Source organism: Tinamus guttatus, unplaced genomic scaffold, assembly GCF_059628265.1.
Source record: "Tinamus guttatus ecotype Peru unplaced genomic scaffold, ASM5962826v1 Tinamus_guttatus_pri_ptg000168l, whole genome shotgun sequence".
Taxonomy (NCBI): Eukaryota; Metazoa; Chordata; class Aves; order Tinamiformes; family Tinamidae; genus Tinamus; species Tinamus guttatus.
Genome location: NW_028288702.1, coordinates 817638 through 835519, shown reverse-complemented (window position 1 = coordinate 835519; position 17882 = coordinate 817638). Strand labels below are relative to the sequence as shown.

At 39.7% G+C, this 17882-nt stretch overlaps 1 protein-coding gene across 1 annotated transcript in view; it reads left to right on the top strand.

The window, feature by feature from the left end:
- Positions 1-6942: 6942 nt before the first annotated feature.
- The window catches only part of LOC104577439 (zinc finger RNA-binding protein-like), a 38459-nt gene continuing 27519 nt past the window's right edge, over positions 6943-17882 (top strand). The window contains exons 1-2 of the mRNA XM_088522837.1: positions 6943-6992; positions 7254-7338. Coding sequence (XP_088378963.1) covers positions 6956-6992; positions 7254-7338 — 122 coding nt within the window. The 5' untranslated portion in view covers positions 6943-6955. The remainder of the gene's footprint in view (positions 6993-7253; positions 7339-17882) is intronic.

Sequence of the window (17882 nt, the reverse complement as noted above, 5' to 3'; positions counted from 1 at the left end):
TTCCAGGTAAATCTGTTGCTGATAGAGATTGGCAGTGGGGTGGTGAGTGATCAGCTTCTGTAGTTCCAGGAACAGACACCTCTTAATAGCATAATTAAAATCAAAAGTTTTGGCCTTCCTAAATTCTGAAGATCGCTGCTCATCAGCCTGGGCCAGCAGGATATATATCCTCATGTTTTAAGTGGAGATGATCTCTGAAACTGAGCCTTAATGGCTGTAAGTCCTAAGCAGCATTTATGACAAGGTATTTTCTACAACCATAAAGGGAAGCAGAAGAGGTCTCTGGAAAGAGACCCCTGAGGCCCCTGTTGTCTTCACTATGAGTTCAGGCAATCTGTCCATCTTCCCACCCCCCCCCCTTTTTTTTTAATTTAGCAGCAGAAAAGCAGGAATACCAAAAATACTAACATACACAGCTGCTACCATACTCTCAATCTTTGTAAAAGATTATGTTTGTTTAAACAGAATTAGAGCATGATGAATCACATGCATGTAAATATCACTACTAAACAATTATCTAATGTGAAAACATGTAGTTGTGGAAAATGAGTGGGTGATCTTATAATATCACATACTAACACCAACAATAAAGAAAAAAAAAACAGCAAAAGATGGTCTCCATATATGAGCTATTAGGGAAAAAAAATCTCAGGCCCTGATATAGCTATTTTAAGGCCTTTACTAACTTTTATACTAAAAAAGAAATGTCTGTTGGCTCTTCATAATCCCCTTCTGCTTTGCTTTCTTATAGGTAAACACATGGTAAACAAAAAATGCTAAATTGTTAAAGGCATTACATACAATTCAACAGTTATTTTTGTATTTTTAATCACAGAATCACAGAATGCTTAAGATTGGAAGGGACCTCTAGAGATCATCTAGTCCAACCCCCTGCTCCAGCGGGGACACCTAGAGCACGTGGCACAGGGTGGCATCCAGGCGAGTTTGAAGATCTCCAGAGAAGGAGCCTCCACAGCCTCTCTGGGCAGCCTGTTCCAGGGCTCTGTCACCCTCACAGTAAAGAAGTTCTTCCTCATACAGAGGTGGAACTTCCTGTGTTTCAACTTACACCCATTACCCCTCGTCCTGTCACCGGCCACCACGGAGAAGAGCCTGGCCCCATCCTCCCTACGATCACCCCTCAGGTACTTGAACATGTTAATCAAATCTCCTCTCAGCCTTCTTTTCTCCAGACTAAGTAGGCCCAGCTCGCTTAGTCTTCCCTCATTCGACAAATGCTCCAGTCCCTTAATCATCTTTGTGGCTCTCCGCTGGACCCTCTCTAGAAGCTCAATGTCCTTCTTGTACTGGGGAGCCCAGAACTGCACCCAATACTCCAGGTGTGGCCTCACCAGAGCTGAGGAGAGGGGCAGGATCCTCTCCCTCACCCTTCTGGTAACGCTCTTCCTGATGCAGGCCAGGATCCCATTGGCCTTCTTGGCCACGAGGGCACATTGCTGACTCATGGTTAGCCTGTTGTCAACCAGGACTCCCAAATCGCTCTCTGCGGAGCCGCTTTCCAGCAGGTCAACCCCTAATCTGTCCTGGTGCCTGGGGTTATTCCTCCCCAGGTGCAGGACCCTGCACTTGTCCTTGTTGAACCTCATGAGGTTCCTCTCTGCCCAGCTCTCCATCCTGTCTAGGTCTCTCTGAATGGCAGCACAGCCCTCGGGAGTGTCGGCCACTCTACCCAGTTTGGTGTCATCTGCAAACTTGCTGAGGGTGCACTCGTCCAAGTCATTGATGAACAAGTTGAAGAGCACCGGGCCCAGTACTGACCCCTGCAGACACCACTGGCCACAGGCCTCCAACCAGACTCGGCCCCATTTACCACCACCCTCTGGGCTCTGCCATCCAGCCAGTCCTCAATCCACCTCACTGTCCACTCATCCAGTCCACACTTCCTAAGCTTTCCTATGAGGATGTTATGGGAGACTGTGTCGAAAGCTTTGCTGAAGTCAAGGTAGACAACACGGCTCTCCCATCGTCCATCCAGCCAGTCACCTCATTGTAGAAGGCTATCGGGTTCATCAGACACGACTTCCCCTTGGTGAATCCATGCCGACTACTCCTGATCACCTTCTTTTCCTTCACGTACCTAGAGATGGTCTCTAGGATGAGCTGCTCCATCACCTTTCCAGGGACGGAGGTGAGGCTGACCAGCCTGTAGTTTCCTGGCTCCTCCCTCTTGCCTTTTTTGAAGACTGGAGTGATGTTGGTTTCTTCCAGTCCTCTGGTACTCCCCTGCTCTCCATGACCTCTCGAAGATGATGGAGAGCGGCTCAGCAATGACCCCTGCCAGTTCCCTCAGCACTCTTGGGTGCATCCTATCTGGGCCCATAGATTTATGGGTGTCCAGTTTGCCTAAATAATCCCTAACCCAGTCCTCCTCGACCAGCAGAAAGTCCTCCTCTCTCTTGGTTCTCTCTCTTGTCTCCGGGCTCAGTACATGGGGACTGGCCTTAGCAGTAAAGACTGAGGCAAAGAAGGCATTTAGTAACTCTGCCTTCTCTGCATCCTCTGTCACCAAGGAACCCTCCCCAATCAGCAGCGGACTAACATTTTCCCTAGCCTTCCTCTTGACCTAAAGCCATCCATGGCCACATTCCAGTCAATTATTCAGCCTAGAAATAAGTAAAAATGACTAAAAGCAAATTTTTCTGCTAGACCTTAATGGGTTAACTTCTCCCACTTGCAGCATTTCCTCCAAAGCAAGCATCAAGTTTATTTTTACAGTCAAATTCCCAAATATCAGGTCAGCTGGAGGAAGGGAGGATTTGCTGTGACCAAGGACTTAATAGTATTATTTTTTTTTTAATTTAAAGATGAGTTTCTTTGAGAATTATTTTGGTAGTTAAGTTTAATGGCTATTTGAGCTTTTCTGTAAATTACCCTTACTATAGGTTATTTTATTTAAAAAGATGAAAAATATACTAGGAAAAGATGCTGGCTTTAGAAAAATTTGGTCTTTATTTTTTTTCCAAGGTAAATTTCTCCTGTTACCTTCTGAGTGACTAATCTATGTACCCAAGGGGTATAGTTCACTTTCTGTGCTCTTAAAATAGATTTTTGTAATGGGTTTATTCTCTGCTCAGACACTTTCCTTCAGTAGCTGCCTTAAAATGACTTAAATTCTTCTAGTTACTGCCTAATTAGCTAATTTCATATCACAAATGTCTTTGGCTAAGAAAGATGTTGATGTTTTTTCTTCAGAGAGAAATTTTAGCATGTGGATTTGAGCAGGAAGGCTGAAAAAATGGCAGCTTGTGCTTCTGATCATATAGCAATAATTAACCCTGTATTTTTTTACTCCTCTAGTAACCCTGTATTTTTTTACTCCTCTACTCCTCCTCGTGTAGCTGATGTGAAACATTTGGGGAGAGGGAGAAGGGGCAGCTCTTTTAAATACTTTCAGCATTCAGAACGACATGCTGAAAATGTAGGGGCTGGGGGAGTGGATGATGAAGGGGAAGTTGGCCTGTAATAAAGATACTAATTTTACTACAGTGTCAGGAAATAAAGTGTAAAAGATATTACTAGGATATACTTTTGTTTATGTACTGTGCCCAGTTTGTTTCCTGTGTGTGTGCGACATATTTGGAGTTTGCATTATCAGTTATATAATTTTGTGTTATACTTCAATATGGGGATGTTGTTTATTTTTATGTTGCACTTTGGTATTATAAACACTGCTAATTTCATATATGATTTAATAAATAATTTATTTTATTAAAATATATGTTGATACAATCACCATTCAACTTCCAAAACTTGTTGTTAAAAGATAACTTTTGTTTTGTTTTGATCACTTATACCGGTTAAAGAGTAATTTAAAGTATTGTTGATAGGGTAGTGAATTCCTTAGATCTGTATAGCTATCTGAAATAAGTTCCAAGTAGGAAGATGGCACTGGAGTCCTTATGCTGATATAAAAAACTCCTTGAATCTAGTGTATTTACAGAGATAATACTAAGTAGTGAATGACACTCTGAGGAAAAGATGTGCAGATTTTGTTAGCATGCTCTGTCCTTACTGCGTAGGAAAGATTTAATCTTCTGCTATATCTGCCCTGCCCTCTGGTGGTCAAAGTCCGGCTGAGAATCTAGTGCTCAAATAATCTGCAAGGTTGCCCCTAAACAATCTTACCTGCATGTGCTACAAAAAAAAACAGTCCCCTTTTGCAGTCCTGTGGTTAACAGCAGGAGACACTTATATCTTGGATGTTAAAGTAAAATAGTAAGTTTGATGGCACTGCATGTTATATGTTGATTTCTTTTAACCATACGTTGGAGATGTCCTTTCTTATGGATGAAATGAAGTTCAAAGATTTGTTTTTCTGAATGTTAGCTTGCCCTTTTTTTTTTTTTTTGTCCATAATATTTTTAGACTTATCAAACTTCAGAGAAATTGAGTAGTTTCACTATTTAATCACAAACTGGAGTTTTATCTTCTGGTGTATGTTTTCATTTTGGAAATTCTTAGCTATTCTTCTATAATTTTAACAGGGACAGAAATTGAGAGGTTTATTTTTCCTATATGATAAAAAATCTTTTGAATATTTTAGTAAATCTTTTCTTGCCTAACTCCTCCCTTCACATGCTTTGCAGTTTATCACTCCATTCGTTTTCATTCCAGGTAAGGATACAAAAAAGGTAAAGTTCAAAATGCCCTAAAGGATCCAACCTGAACTTATTACTGTTTTATTTTGTGGCAAATCTGATACACGTCATACAGAGATGCAATCTTGTTTTATAATCCGATTAGGTTTTTTAAGTATAGACTATGAACCTGATTCTGCAAGCTAGTAGTAACATTAATAGATGTTCAATAATGGTTCACCAAGAAACATCACGTTCTTACTAGGGATCTGCTGAGGGAAAACACTCCATTTACAATAATGTTTTGCCTTTTTTTTTTCCCCTCTCTCAAGAAAAAGGGAAATCTTGAATGTTTTGTCCTATCCTTCTTGATAAATGTGACTTCTTCTAAAGTGTTATGTTATAATCTCTTTAAAGTGATATATGCACTGAAGATTCAATATACAAAATTCATTGGGAACAGTAATCTATTTTTTTTTCCCTGAAATTGCAGCTGTATCAGCCTGCAAAATATATGCAGGGCTGAGATCACAAAATATAGAATGGAATATTTGAACTAGGACTCCTAGAAATGACTTGTGCTGAGAAATTACAAAATCTAAGACAGAAATCTGTATTGAGAATAAGAAAACTTTTTTTCCCCTCCCTCTTAGCTTTTAGAGCTAAAGATTGAAAGAGTACATGTTCCAAATTCACATAATCAGTTCTGAAAAAATATGCAACTGCAAGTCTACTCGCTTCCAAAGTAAAACTTTAGTGTTACAGGTTTAAAAGGTATGTAAATAGCCATGTGTGTATATATACATATAGACTTATATTTTTAATGAAATGTGCATTGAATGCTGCACATTTATCAGTATATAAGAATGTTTATAACTGAAAAAAATGAAAGTCTTCATATCAAACCAAACCTCAATTTCATCTTTTTTTTTTTTGTCCACATACATGATCCAGAGATGCAATTATAAACATTTTTAATCAAAACGATGAGGGATAAATGTCTCGCCTAGGTATCCTGAGAGCCATTGAGGATGTAGTGATACAGGTCACACACCTGTATAATGTTCTGCAAAGGATGTGTCCGCAGCCCTCCATGGAAGTGCTCTTGGGTTTAGCTTGAGGATTAGGGCTCTATTTTATCTTTCAAAGCCATATAACTGAAATGTCTTGACACAGCAATTTTTTTTTTTAATAAAAAAAGTATTTTGACCAGAAATGTGAAGCTCTTAAGGCATATTCAGTGAGTTGTCAGGGGCGTTTGGCATGTCGAGAACTTTACATTATCCGTATAGGCGAACGTGTATGTTCAAGTGAGAAATGGCTTCCCTTTTTTGCTTGCACTATAAACACAAGTTTCTGTTGACGTCTTACAGCCTGAGAAGACTGCTGGTGCTTTGGGATCTTTCATCAGACTTGTAAACAATCCCAAGTAGGGATGTTTTTGAGTAGTTGCAACTTATTCACAAAAAGTCCTTGCTGAAAAACAGAGACTTCTGAAATCACTTTTGAATTAATCCCTTTGGAATGAATCTGGAAGTGACTGTTTTATGAGTCTTGATTAGTTTAAGCGTGCACTGTAGTGCCGGTGGCATACATAAGTGAGGTGAACATATTTAAGGTCGTTACTGGGTGGAAAATCTCGCTGTCAAGAACTGAATGTCCAAAAAGGAGACAGAGGAGTCCTAAAACTTTATTCGAATAAAGGGAGAGTCCACCGGGCATATCCCTGTGGGGTCTCTCAAATTGCTGGGGGACGCAGCCCCCCTTTTATCCTAATTTCCCGACCGAGGGACGCCCTCTCCTTTTCCCCATTGGCCAAGGTACTCAGAAGTTACAGCCTTCCCGGCCCGCCTACACCGAACTCCGGCCTCCCGCCATCTGTTCTCACCTGAGCTCACCTGACTCCTGTGTCCCCCTTGCTGAAGAATGTGGGGGAATTGCCCTATTTCCCTCCTTTGTAAAGGCCCCATCTCCTTGCAGATGGCTCTTTTTGTCCCACTCGGCTCATGGCTCCACTCAGTCTCCCCTCCCTTTGTCCTGCTCTTCAGCCAAACTGTGGGGAAATCCCCTTATTGATGAATACAGAAATGGGGAAATCCCCTTATTGATGAATACAGAAACTTGAGCATTCCACTCATTACCTAAGCGCCCCCATATACATGTTTGTAAGGGTGAGAAACGTGCCGGAGCGCGGCGCATGGCGACCTGCGCCAAGCCCAGGCCCCGCCCGGGCAAACTACCCCTCCCGAGAACCTTTGCACATCCCGCGCATGCGGGGGAGAGGGGGGGGGGGGGAGGGAGGGAGAGGGAGAGGGAGTTGAGAGTTAAACCGTCGCCATCGCTCCCAGTTCGGACCCATGATTCCTATATGCCCGGTAGTTTCGTTCACCTATGGTGAGTAACGGCGCCTCGCGTCTCTGTGTGTGTGCGCGGGGGGGGGGCGCGCGGAATGGATGCGGCCCGCGGGCGGGGCGGGGGGAGCGTGTAGGGGCGGGGGTCCTGCGCGCTGTGTCTGATCTGGCGCTCGCGCTCTCTGTCTGTCCCCTTCTTCCCCTCCTTCCCTCTCCTCCGCCCCCTCCCCCCCGCCCCGCTCCTTCTGCTGGGCCTCCTGTCATGGCCCCGACCGCTGCCGCTTCTCGTTTCCCGCTGCCACAGTGCCCAGCCGGCTGGGAGAAGATGCCAAAATGGCCACCGGCAACTATTTCGGATTCACCCATAGCGGGGCTGCTGCCCAGTACAGGTAACAGCCGCGACCCTCCCCCGCCCTGTCCCACCCCGCCCCGCTGCTCCCGTGGCCCTGGCCGGGATGTGGCCTCGGGCGACGGGAGCCGCTGCCCGCGGCGTGGGGGCCCCTCTGCTTCCCGCTGCCCCAGGGAGCCTCCCCCCGCGCCTGTCCACGCCGCCCCTGGGGGGCCCTGTCCTCCCGGTACCGCCCTCCCCGGGGGGTGAGTGTGGGGATCAGCAGCAGGTCCCAAGGCCCTTAAATTAAAATGGCCACTTGCAGTCAACATCACCCTCGAGTTGCTGTCTCCTGTCCCCAGGCCCTTCTCCAGGGAGGATGGGGATCGTGCCCCAGAGCCTTCACTCCCCCCTCCAGTCAGTGCGGGAGGAAGGAGTCCTTGTTAACATAACCTAAAATGACATCTACACAAACTCTGGGAGATTGGGTGGATAGGGGGAAGCAAATTCAGGGGACTTTGTCATTCCCCTGAAATGATGTTAGAACTAGCATAGTCCTATCTAGGAAGCTAGATCACATACTGCTGAGGCACAGCGCTGCTCAAAAAGGTTCTTTACCCAGATATCTAAGACCAGGAGCAGGTCTTATGGTGGAGTTCAGGGACCCGTTACTGTGCATCTTGTAATGACGTACTGCCTTAGTCCTTGTGTGTCATAGATTGTACATCAAGGTTTAAAAATAATAAGTGCTGTAAGTAATAATAAGCGCCATACTTTCTGTGAAGGCAAATTGTTTATTTGGCAAATAATAGATATCACCAGGAAAAATTTTACAGATTTGACTTCTTTTGGAGTAGCATCTTGAAGCTCACATTTGAATGTATAGTATTGAATTCGTAATAAAGACCATCCTTAACTCCTAACTCTTGGTTTATATTAAAAACAAATAAAAAACCCCAACAGAATAAAGCAAACATGAGAGCTTATTAACAAACTAATGCCAATATATGCTGTTGTTAACTGCATAATCCAACTCGCCCAACTTAGATAATTTAAGAGAGAGAGAGTTTTATAGAGGTCTTGACTCCTGAGATTGCACTTGCATTTTTTTTTCTGGGAAATGGACTTGAAGTATATTATTTTCAGTTGCTAGCAATATGTAATAATTAAAATGGAAAATCAAACTTAGCTCAATCTTCTAGTTCTTTTTTGATGAGGTGCTGACAGGATGTTTGTTCTACTTGAGAAATACAATGAAATTTGGGATCGGATCATCCCTAGGGATAGAAGAGATTAAAACTAGCAAAGATAGTTTTCTTTATTTCTGTGAGGGCAGGTTTTGTAAGAAAAAATCTTTAGTTACAGGGATTCATATATCTGCAGCTGAGATATGGAGACTAATTTTTAAGAATTATTATTCCTTTTCACTTGCAGATGGGAAGTCTATAGACTTAAGAACCTGAGCAATTCATCTAAAGCAACAACTCATGCAAAATTCCCTTTTGAGTTGTTATATAAAAACTTTAATAGCTGTCATGCTTAAGTGGAAACCTGTTTTCATAGTTAATCTGAAATATGATCTTGAGCTATGGAAACTGTGGAAGAACTGATCAAAAGAAGTTTTTTCCTTTCCTGTCAAAAGTGCAAGATACTCTTCTGTATATAGATTAGTCAAATGATTTGTATATTCACTGGATCTCAAGTGAAGACGCATGGCAATCGTTTAAACACTCCCTTCATACGGAAGACGTCAATATTTTGAGCCAAAAATACAGGAATCGCTTGGAGCATCTCGTGCTCATGATAAAAATTTTAAGGATTGCAGTGAAAATGAATAGTGGAAAAGGGAACTTACCTTCTTAAGGCAGATTTGGGTCATCCATGTTAGCTTATTTACTATGTGCCACAGTGTATATTCTACCCCAGTGTATTTTAGAAAGAGATGGTGGAGGCAGAGGAAGATAATAAAATATTTAATAAGCCCTGTAAGATTGTTTACAGCATTCGAAGTATCACAGATTGTAGAAGAATAAAATTCTTGTTTTGTTAGAGATCAGGAACACAGGATGATCTGTCCACATCCATCCATCAGTGGATAATAGGTGGGCCTCAAATTTACAAAATTTTATTGTTTTCATGTATGTTGGCTAGAAGTCCCAATGACCTAGTTTTTATACCAAGTAGAAAAATTGGTAGATCTTTAGGTTGCAAATTTAAAGGAATTTTAGTCAGTGTTCCATTTTATATATATATATATATGTGTGTGTGTGTGTGTGTGTGGAATTCTTTTTAGGATATGGGCCTTTCTTGGACTATCTTAAAGTATGAAACTTAAATATTCAATTGACGACTTGCAGAAGAAAATAACTTCTTATCAGAAGGAAAAGAGTCTAAATAGTTTATGAGAAATTATTTCAAAGACGAGAGTCTGCCGTACCAATTAAATGAGGTTTGTGTTTTTTCCCTATTTAGTTCTGGGCTCATAGGAAACCCTGTGAGAATTTCAGTTTCTCAAACTGACAGTATTCTAGTCTGTGTTAAAAGCAGTGAAGACATCACATATTAGAAATACTGGATACATGGAAATAACATCTTAAAAATAACAGTTAAAACAACAAAAAATAACAAAGTTGTTGTTGGAATAAAAATCGCTTTACATCTTGCTGTGAATCTAGTTTAGCTGTGTCCGTTGTGGACCATTGAAATAGTCACATTTTCTTCATATGAAGAGTAAATGAAAATTTCTCCAAGGAGTATAGTCTTAACATTAAATAACAAGAAAGGGAGTAAGTATGCATAGAGAGTAAGTATGCATATTTGTTCATAAATACTATTTTTCATATAGTATGTTTGAAATCTTACTTCCATTCATATTTAATCAAAGGCAGCAAAAGAGCTAAGTGGCCTTTAAATCTATAAATAATGGATTAGAAGCATTCTTGTTCCTTTTGGTATTGCCACAGCATAGCATTTCCTGCTGCCCATTCATACAAAATTCTTTGTGGGAACTATGAAGTAATATCATGACTTTATGAGAGCAGCAGTAGATTATGCAAAATACTTATAAAGGAAACTTCCATGAGTATTTTGTTGCTTTTACAATTTGTGCTTTTTTGCTAGTGGTGGTATTAGGATGTAACGTCTTGCTTGCAACGTTAAACTCATCTGTTACTTATTGAAATAAATGTTAATCGATTTGTTTAGGATTTCCAAATAAATGTGAAATTTGGTGATGCCAGCCCACTTTAGGTAGGTAGGTACACACATACTGTAAATCACCTGAGCCACTGTGAGTCTGTATTTGATTTGAAATGAACAGCCTGATTTTGGAATATCTTTCATGTGTCAAAACAGTAGTATTCTTAATTCCATGCTGGGGAGGGCCATAGTTATCCTTTTGTTTTAATGTTGGCTGATTGGATGATGGGGGTGCTGGTGGAGAGATGAGTGCATCGAGAAAGGTTCTGGCAAGGAAGTGAGTTTCTGTTTGCCTACAAATGTGGTCACATTTAATCATCCTTGTGCTAAGGTTTTGGTTTCTTTTAAGAAGATAGTAGCTTTGAGTTTCTTCTTAGTGAGTCACTTCTAATAAGACAGATCATAGACTGGAGATTCTTGAGTAGTTAGAACAGCTTTGGTAACTTTGAATTGCAGTATGCGTGCCCTAAAATAGCATGATTGTTAACACAGCATCATGAGCCTTTGGAGCCTTTCCAGAGGAAAACTATTGTAGCTGTTCAGGTCCATAGAATGATGCCTGTGAGTTTAGTATAAGATGCAATCTTTCTCAGTCATATGAAAGTTAACTCCTGCTATTATAGCTAGTTTGGCAGCCAAGCACAGTGCAAGGTGTTACCAGATATTCAAGGCTATGGTACAAATGGGCAAAGGGAGATGTGTAGATGGATATGTTTGCCAGTGTGAAAAGGTTGGGCTTTTGTTTGTTTTGTTTTCCTGCATGTTAGTATTTCTAACTAGCTTTGCTATAGTCTTATCAAGGTCTGCCCCAATTATCTGTTCTTCACCCAAATCATGATTCCAAAAGCTTTCAACCTTTGAGATGTTAGGGGTGAAATCCACACAGGCCTAGTTGCTCAGGTTTAAAGTGTCGCTAAATATAATTCAAATTTACGCTGGTGGACAAGTGTAAGTACAAGGACAGTACTGAGAAGGAGTCAAGTCTTTTTCTGAAGTGAAGCTGTACTACTAGATTTGAACTTGTGTTAGGAAAAACAGATATTTATTCTTCTTATGATGGTGTAAAACCCCACTCTGAAATGCCTGAGGAATTAATTTATTCAGGATATTACCATTAGGATAAACCTACCCATATTATAATGTAAAAACTCCAAATGCTTTCTTTCCATGAATTTTTATGCCACTGCTATCTTGAGTTGCATTCTGTTTAAAGGGTATGTATTTTTATCAGAAGGGAATTCAGTTAATATGGGAGAGGTGCATCATACTGCTGCTCCTTTGTTCCATCTATGTCGCCTTTAATTGCCATTGTAAACATGCTGGTCTAGCTTACTTGATATACAGAAGAAGGTGCCAATAAGCTAGTGCTGTTTACACAGAGATTTTGATAGACTTATTTTCAAACCAGTGAGGCGCCAGTCTCAAATGAGATCTCAAATTAGAGAGAAGGTGAAGAGCTCTGGGTTTGTTAACATGGGCTCTGTGCCAGCATTGCAGTGAGCTAATGATAGGGAGCCAGAGAGAGATGGTGACTGGGGAGAAAAGGTACCTCTAAAATCTGTTGCTTTTGGGAGGAAATTCTGCAACCTGCTTTAAGTTTCCAACAGGCTCACATCTTTAAAGACTGAGCATTGGGGAGAAACTTTCCTGCTTGAAGTATTGAAGTCCTCTATAGTTTTATGTTTGAATGGATACTTACAGTCTTTGATACTCTGATATGTGTGAAGCTTTGTTACTTAAATGGAGCAATGTCAGGGAAAAGAGTAGCTGTGTTATTGGTACCTGGAAAAGCTAAGTTGTGGCTTACGGCAGGAAATAGAGACTGCTTTAGGAATTGAATACAATTTTCTGTGCTAGGGAAGTTTCTTCCCACTTATACAGACCTTGCCAATTTTTGCAATTTTTCTAAACAGGGAAAATTTTACATCTGCCTGAAAAACTTCTAATTGTTAGCATCTCATTTGTCTTGAGCCATTATTGTGAACATGGCTATTAACTACGTTACTAAATAAATAAAAGCTATGTTTTGGTACAGATAAGGGACAGCAATATAGACAGTGAGGTAACCAAGTAGAGAGAAGTTGATACAAAGCGTGTGTAGCACCATGTGCTTTAAACCACTCTGTTGTGATGGACAGCAAGTGTCATGGGAGGGAAATGTTGCGTAGTTTGATTGGATTTAAATCGGATAGTGAGAATAAATGTACAGATTAAAAAGCAGTAAGGATGTATTGAAAGCATAAGATTATTGATCTTTGAGATGAGTAATTGCTAGTATATATTGCCAGTATATCCAATTGCAATAAGTATTTTTTTGTTTGTAATGGAATGATACAAGGAAGCTTTGAGAAACAGGAAAGGGAAGCTTAAAATTGCTACAAGGGGCTTCCTTTTTCAGGCCAAGTGTAACTAGGCATTATCATATGTTAAATATGTGATTTATGTTATAAATATGAACTACTAAAATTTAGCAGGTTGCAAGAGATGATTGCATGTGCATGTACCTTCAGATCTCCCTTGGGTATCCCAGTGAATTGCATTATGAAAAGTATTCTATTCACAAAATTATAAAAATATAAATTGATAATTTTCAGTATAATTCTAAAAAGATATATTGTCAGTACTTACAGATTTTGGAGTTAGGTCATACTTGTTTAAATCTTCACATCCTAGCAAAAAATACTGCAAAATTATATTTCTAAATAGAGCTTTGCTATTTTGTTACTGATAGAATAGCCTATGAAACTTGAGAAATGCAGTCATCTCTAAACAAATTTATTTTCTGTAATACTAAAATGATCAAATATTCTTAGAAGTTTGATTCCAATCGGTAAGACTTGATTAGTCTTCCCCCCTAGTTAAAGATACTTGTGCATGTTACAAATTTGTGTGTGTGTTTAGCCTAAATGCCTTGCTAAGCTATCCTAAAATTCACTTTTTTTGCATCATAGAACCTGGAAGCAACATATTTTTGGAGTTGTGATTTTTGAGGAAGCTTGCAGTTTGGATAGAGACAAAATTGATTTTAATCCTGATCTTAGCTACAGATCAAAATAGTACTTTTTAAAAATATTTGCACTTTTGGCACTCTAAATGCAGCTTGAACACAAGCAGTGTTGAAGTCTTTGTGTTGGTTTTAAATAGACGTATGCTTGAGATCTTTTTTTTTTTTTTTTTTGTATGCCTTGGGTTTATGTGCGTATGAATTGCACTTTTTAAATTATATTAGTTGCTGTGGTGAAAAGCAAGGCTTATAAGGAACATTTAGATGTTGTGTTGGATGCTGTATAAATACCTCTCACATGCTATGTATCCTCATGGAATTTTGCTCATGCTGCATTTTTCTGGAAATGTATTCCTGTGGTAGTGATTGTTACATGTGCTTTATTAGGTTTTTTTAATGCATTTCCTACTCCACAAATATGCTAACTGTAAGAAATAATGTATTTTAGAGTCTCAAGTCTTCTGAAGCAATTACCTAGCTACATAGCATTATGTCAATTTTGCATTTTCTTGCTATTGTTAACTTTGAGAATTAACCTTCTTAGTGTTTTTTTTTTGTTTGTTTGCTTGTTTTTACAAAGACAGTCTCAATACTTTGTTAATAGAAAACGCCAACAGCTGGAAATGAAGGAGGAAAACAGGAGACATCTAAAATAAGTGCTCTTTATTCTCTGTAATTCTTGGGCTGATAAGTTGTTGGAAATTCGATTCTTTTTTTGGTGTTAGAATTTAAAAGTAATATACTGGATCTAATAATTATAATACAAATTTGCTTCTAAGCCCTATTTTGTGGAAAAAATGTTGCTCGTCCACAAACATTTTACATAGCTATTTGAATTGGACAAACCTGTGTATTTTAGGAAATAGGGAACAAAGACTTGCTAAGTGGACACCAATACTTCAGTAATGCTGGTGATCAGCAGCTTCTGCATTCTAGCCAACTTCTGACTTAACATTTTTTCACTTTTTGGAGTCCATCAAAAGTATTTCAAAATATAGTCATATATGTCAAAGTATATCAAAAAAACACGGTTACAGTTTCCTTGGCAAAGATCTCTGTACAGGAGAGGTTTACTTTTTAATTGCTTCTTGATTTTATTTTATTTTTTATTTTATTTTTGAAAAGGGAAGCAAAAATTTCCGTCAGAAATGTGAAATTAATTTAGTTCTTCTAATAACTAAATGGTGGACATGGGGTAATAGTGCTCACTTCCAGGCAAGGTTACCTAACACTACCTATTTTGAGAGCTTATTCTTAAGATATATTTTTTGTTGCTGTTGCTTTTTAAATGAATCTTAGCCAAATGTAAGTGTTCAGACTGGAATTCACCAGGATAAATATCTGCCTAGAATTATACTTTTTTATTTTATAGTTGTTGTTTACACTATTCTAAAACACTGCTGCTGTTCTTGCAGTGTAGAATTGGGTAGATCTTCATAGCTTCTTCATGAAAATCATGATTGTGAATGTACACAACAATATTAAATGTTGACACAGTGAAAGTAGCTGCAGTCTTCGTCCTACGTTCAGATTATAAAGTATCGGAGCAAAACACTCACATGTCCTGGGAAAGCTTTCTTTTATGTGCTCCAAGGAGTTGACTGCAGTCAGTCTTATCTAGGAGGCTTAATAGTATAGTGATATTTAATAATATGCGGCACTGCAGTACAGCAATTATGAGTAAAGAATTTATTTTCTTGCTCCTGAGCTTCCTTAGGTAGGATGTGAAAGACAAGAGCAAGCTAGGTATACACCAGGATATAAAATGATTAAACAGAGACAGTGTTACTTGAGAGGAAGAAGCAAAGATTTTGGAGAAATGGGGTTGTGCATGTTAGCAGTTTCAGAGAGGTAGGGAGAGACTGAGGAAATCAGCTAAGAGGCCAGGCTAAGGTATGCGACTAAAACACATCTTTCTAACCTGGAGCCAAACACTTGAGGGCAACATGTAGAACTGGCTGTGGCTGGCATGAAAGCACATCGAAATAGGAGTGCAAACCGGAAGATGATTATTGGAGATTGTGCTGTTCCTAGAAAATAGAAAGAAAAGTAAGTGTGATGAGGAAGCACTCTTACTGGTAAGCTTTTTAAAAAAAAGTGTAATGAAAAAAATGCATTTCAATCAAAATAACTGGCAGAGGAGTTACTACTAGAGCAATACAGCAGGAGTATAATTTGAAGCTGCAAAGTCCTTCAGCATTAATACCTCAAAAAGAGGGATGCTTTAATTTTGTTATGACAATCAAGGATTGTCAAAACTAACAAGAATTGTCATATGAAGTTGTCATGAATTGAGTGTTCAAAAACTGAGTTGACTATAAGGAAATAAATGCTGATCTAGAATTAATTTGAAATTGTAGCTTTAATGAGATAAGGAAAAAGTCTTCACAGTGAGAGTGGTCAAACACTGAAATAGAGTGTGTAGAGAGGTAAAGGAATCTCCATTCTTGGAGATGCTGAGAACCTGACTAGCCAAAACCCTGAGAAGCCTAATCTGATTTCGAAGTTGACTGTTCCTTGCGCATGGGATTAGGCGAGTTAGGCCTGTTTCAACCTAACTTACTCTTTGGTTTTAAACTGTGCCTAGTTAGTGAGGCTAGTTGGAGTGAGCAACCTTTCACATGAAGAGAACTGGAATTCCTTAAACTCTGAGGTGCTAATAAGCACATTAAAATTGTTTTCGGGGGGGAAAAAAAATGACCTGCAAAGTAAACTGATCAATTTGTCAGGTCAGTGAGTTCTTGCGTGCCTGCCGTGCTGCAGTAATTGCTCCTTGTGTGTTGTTAGTCCCTAGAATGTGCAGAGTAATTTCAACTCTTTTGCCTGCTGTGTTGAGAGATTAAGCTAAACTGAATTACTTTCTTCGCTGTGATGAAGAACATGCACATAGACTGTTAGCATAGCTGAGCTAGCATATGATTGTAAATCATTGTTACTTGATCATGTCCCAAAATCTTTTGTAGAAGAGTATTTATCAGATGTGAAAAATTGCCAGTGGAGTTCCCTAGGGCAGGGGTCCTCAAACTTTTTAAACAGGGGGCCGGTTCTCTGTCCCTCAGACACTGTTTGGGGCCAGACTATAGTTTGGAAAAAAATGAACGAATTCCTATGCACACTGCACATATTTTATTTGTAGTAGTGCACAAAAAAAAAACAGGAAAAAGAATGCAATATTTAAAATGAAGAACAATTGTAATCAACAAAAATAATATTTCAATGTGAACTATGGGCCTGCTTTTGGCTAATGAGATGGCCAATGTTAGGTTCCATATTTGTCACTGCTATTCGTAGCAAGTGATGCCAGTGTTCATCAGTTAGTCTGGATCTGATTGGAGATTTCAGATGTTTCATTCGGGAAAAAGTCTGCTTACAGACATAGGTGCTGCCAAAGATGGTTGCAATTTGGAGTGCATGGTTCCTGAGATTATGGTATGTCTCTGAGGGGAGAGATGCATAGAAATTAGTAAGGCTGCTTGATTTGAATGCATCTTTCAGCGAGTCACGAGTCTGTAGTTCGGCCAATTCCATTTGGTAAATCGGATCAACAGTTTCAATGTCAACAGAAAATGGGTTCCGGAAAACCTCTATGTCCTGCTCATGGAGACGAAGCTCTTTAAATCTAATTTGAAACTCCTTTTGCAGCATTTCTAGTACATCCATACATGTTTTGTTTGGGAATGCAACTGCTGGTTTTTCTGCAGACAGGTTTTGAGTTCTGGGGAGATGGCAGAAGTTTTCCTCCTTTACTTGGTTAATGAGCAGGTCTAATTTGACTTGAAATGCTTTCACATGTGAATACATATCACAGATGAGCTTCCCCTTTCCTTGAAGTTGGACATTGAAATTGTTGAGTAGCTCTGTTACAGCTGTCAGAAACGCAAGGTGCCATTTCCATTCTGCATCTTTGAGCTCTGGTACTTTGTTTTTAGAAAGCATAAAATCATAAACCTCTGGAAGTAAGTCATAAAATCGTTTCAAAACTCTCCCTCGACTCAGCCAACGGACTTCTGTGTGGTACAGAATATCTTCATAGGCAACATTTAGCTCAGACAGAAATTCCTGAAACTGTCTGTGGTTTAGTGCATGAGCTCTAATGAAGTTAACACAAGAAACTACAATTTTCATGACAGAGTCCAGCTTCAGTGATTTACAACACAGTGCTTGTTGGTGGATGATGCAGTGTATAGCTATCGGATGTGAATGGTTGCGTTTGTCCATCTCTTTGTTAATGCGTGCAACCGCTCCTTTCATGGACCCCACCATGCTAGGAGCACCATCAGTTGTCACACTGAATAGTTTACCCCAGTCCAGCTCCAAATCATTCACAGTTTGGCAAACTTTCTCATAGATATCCTCTCCTGTAGTTGTTCCTTTGATGCTTTTCAGTGCAGCAAGCTCCTCTG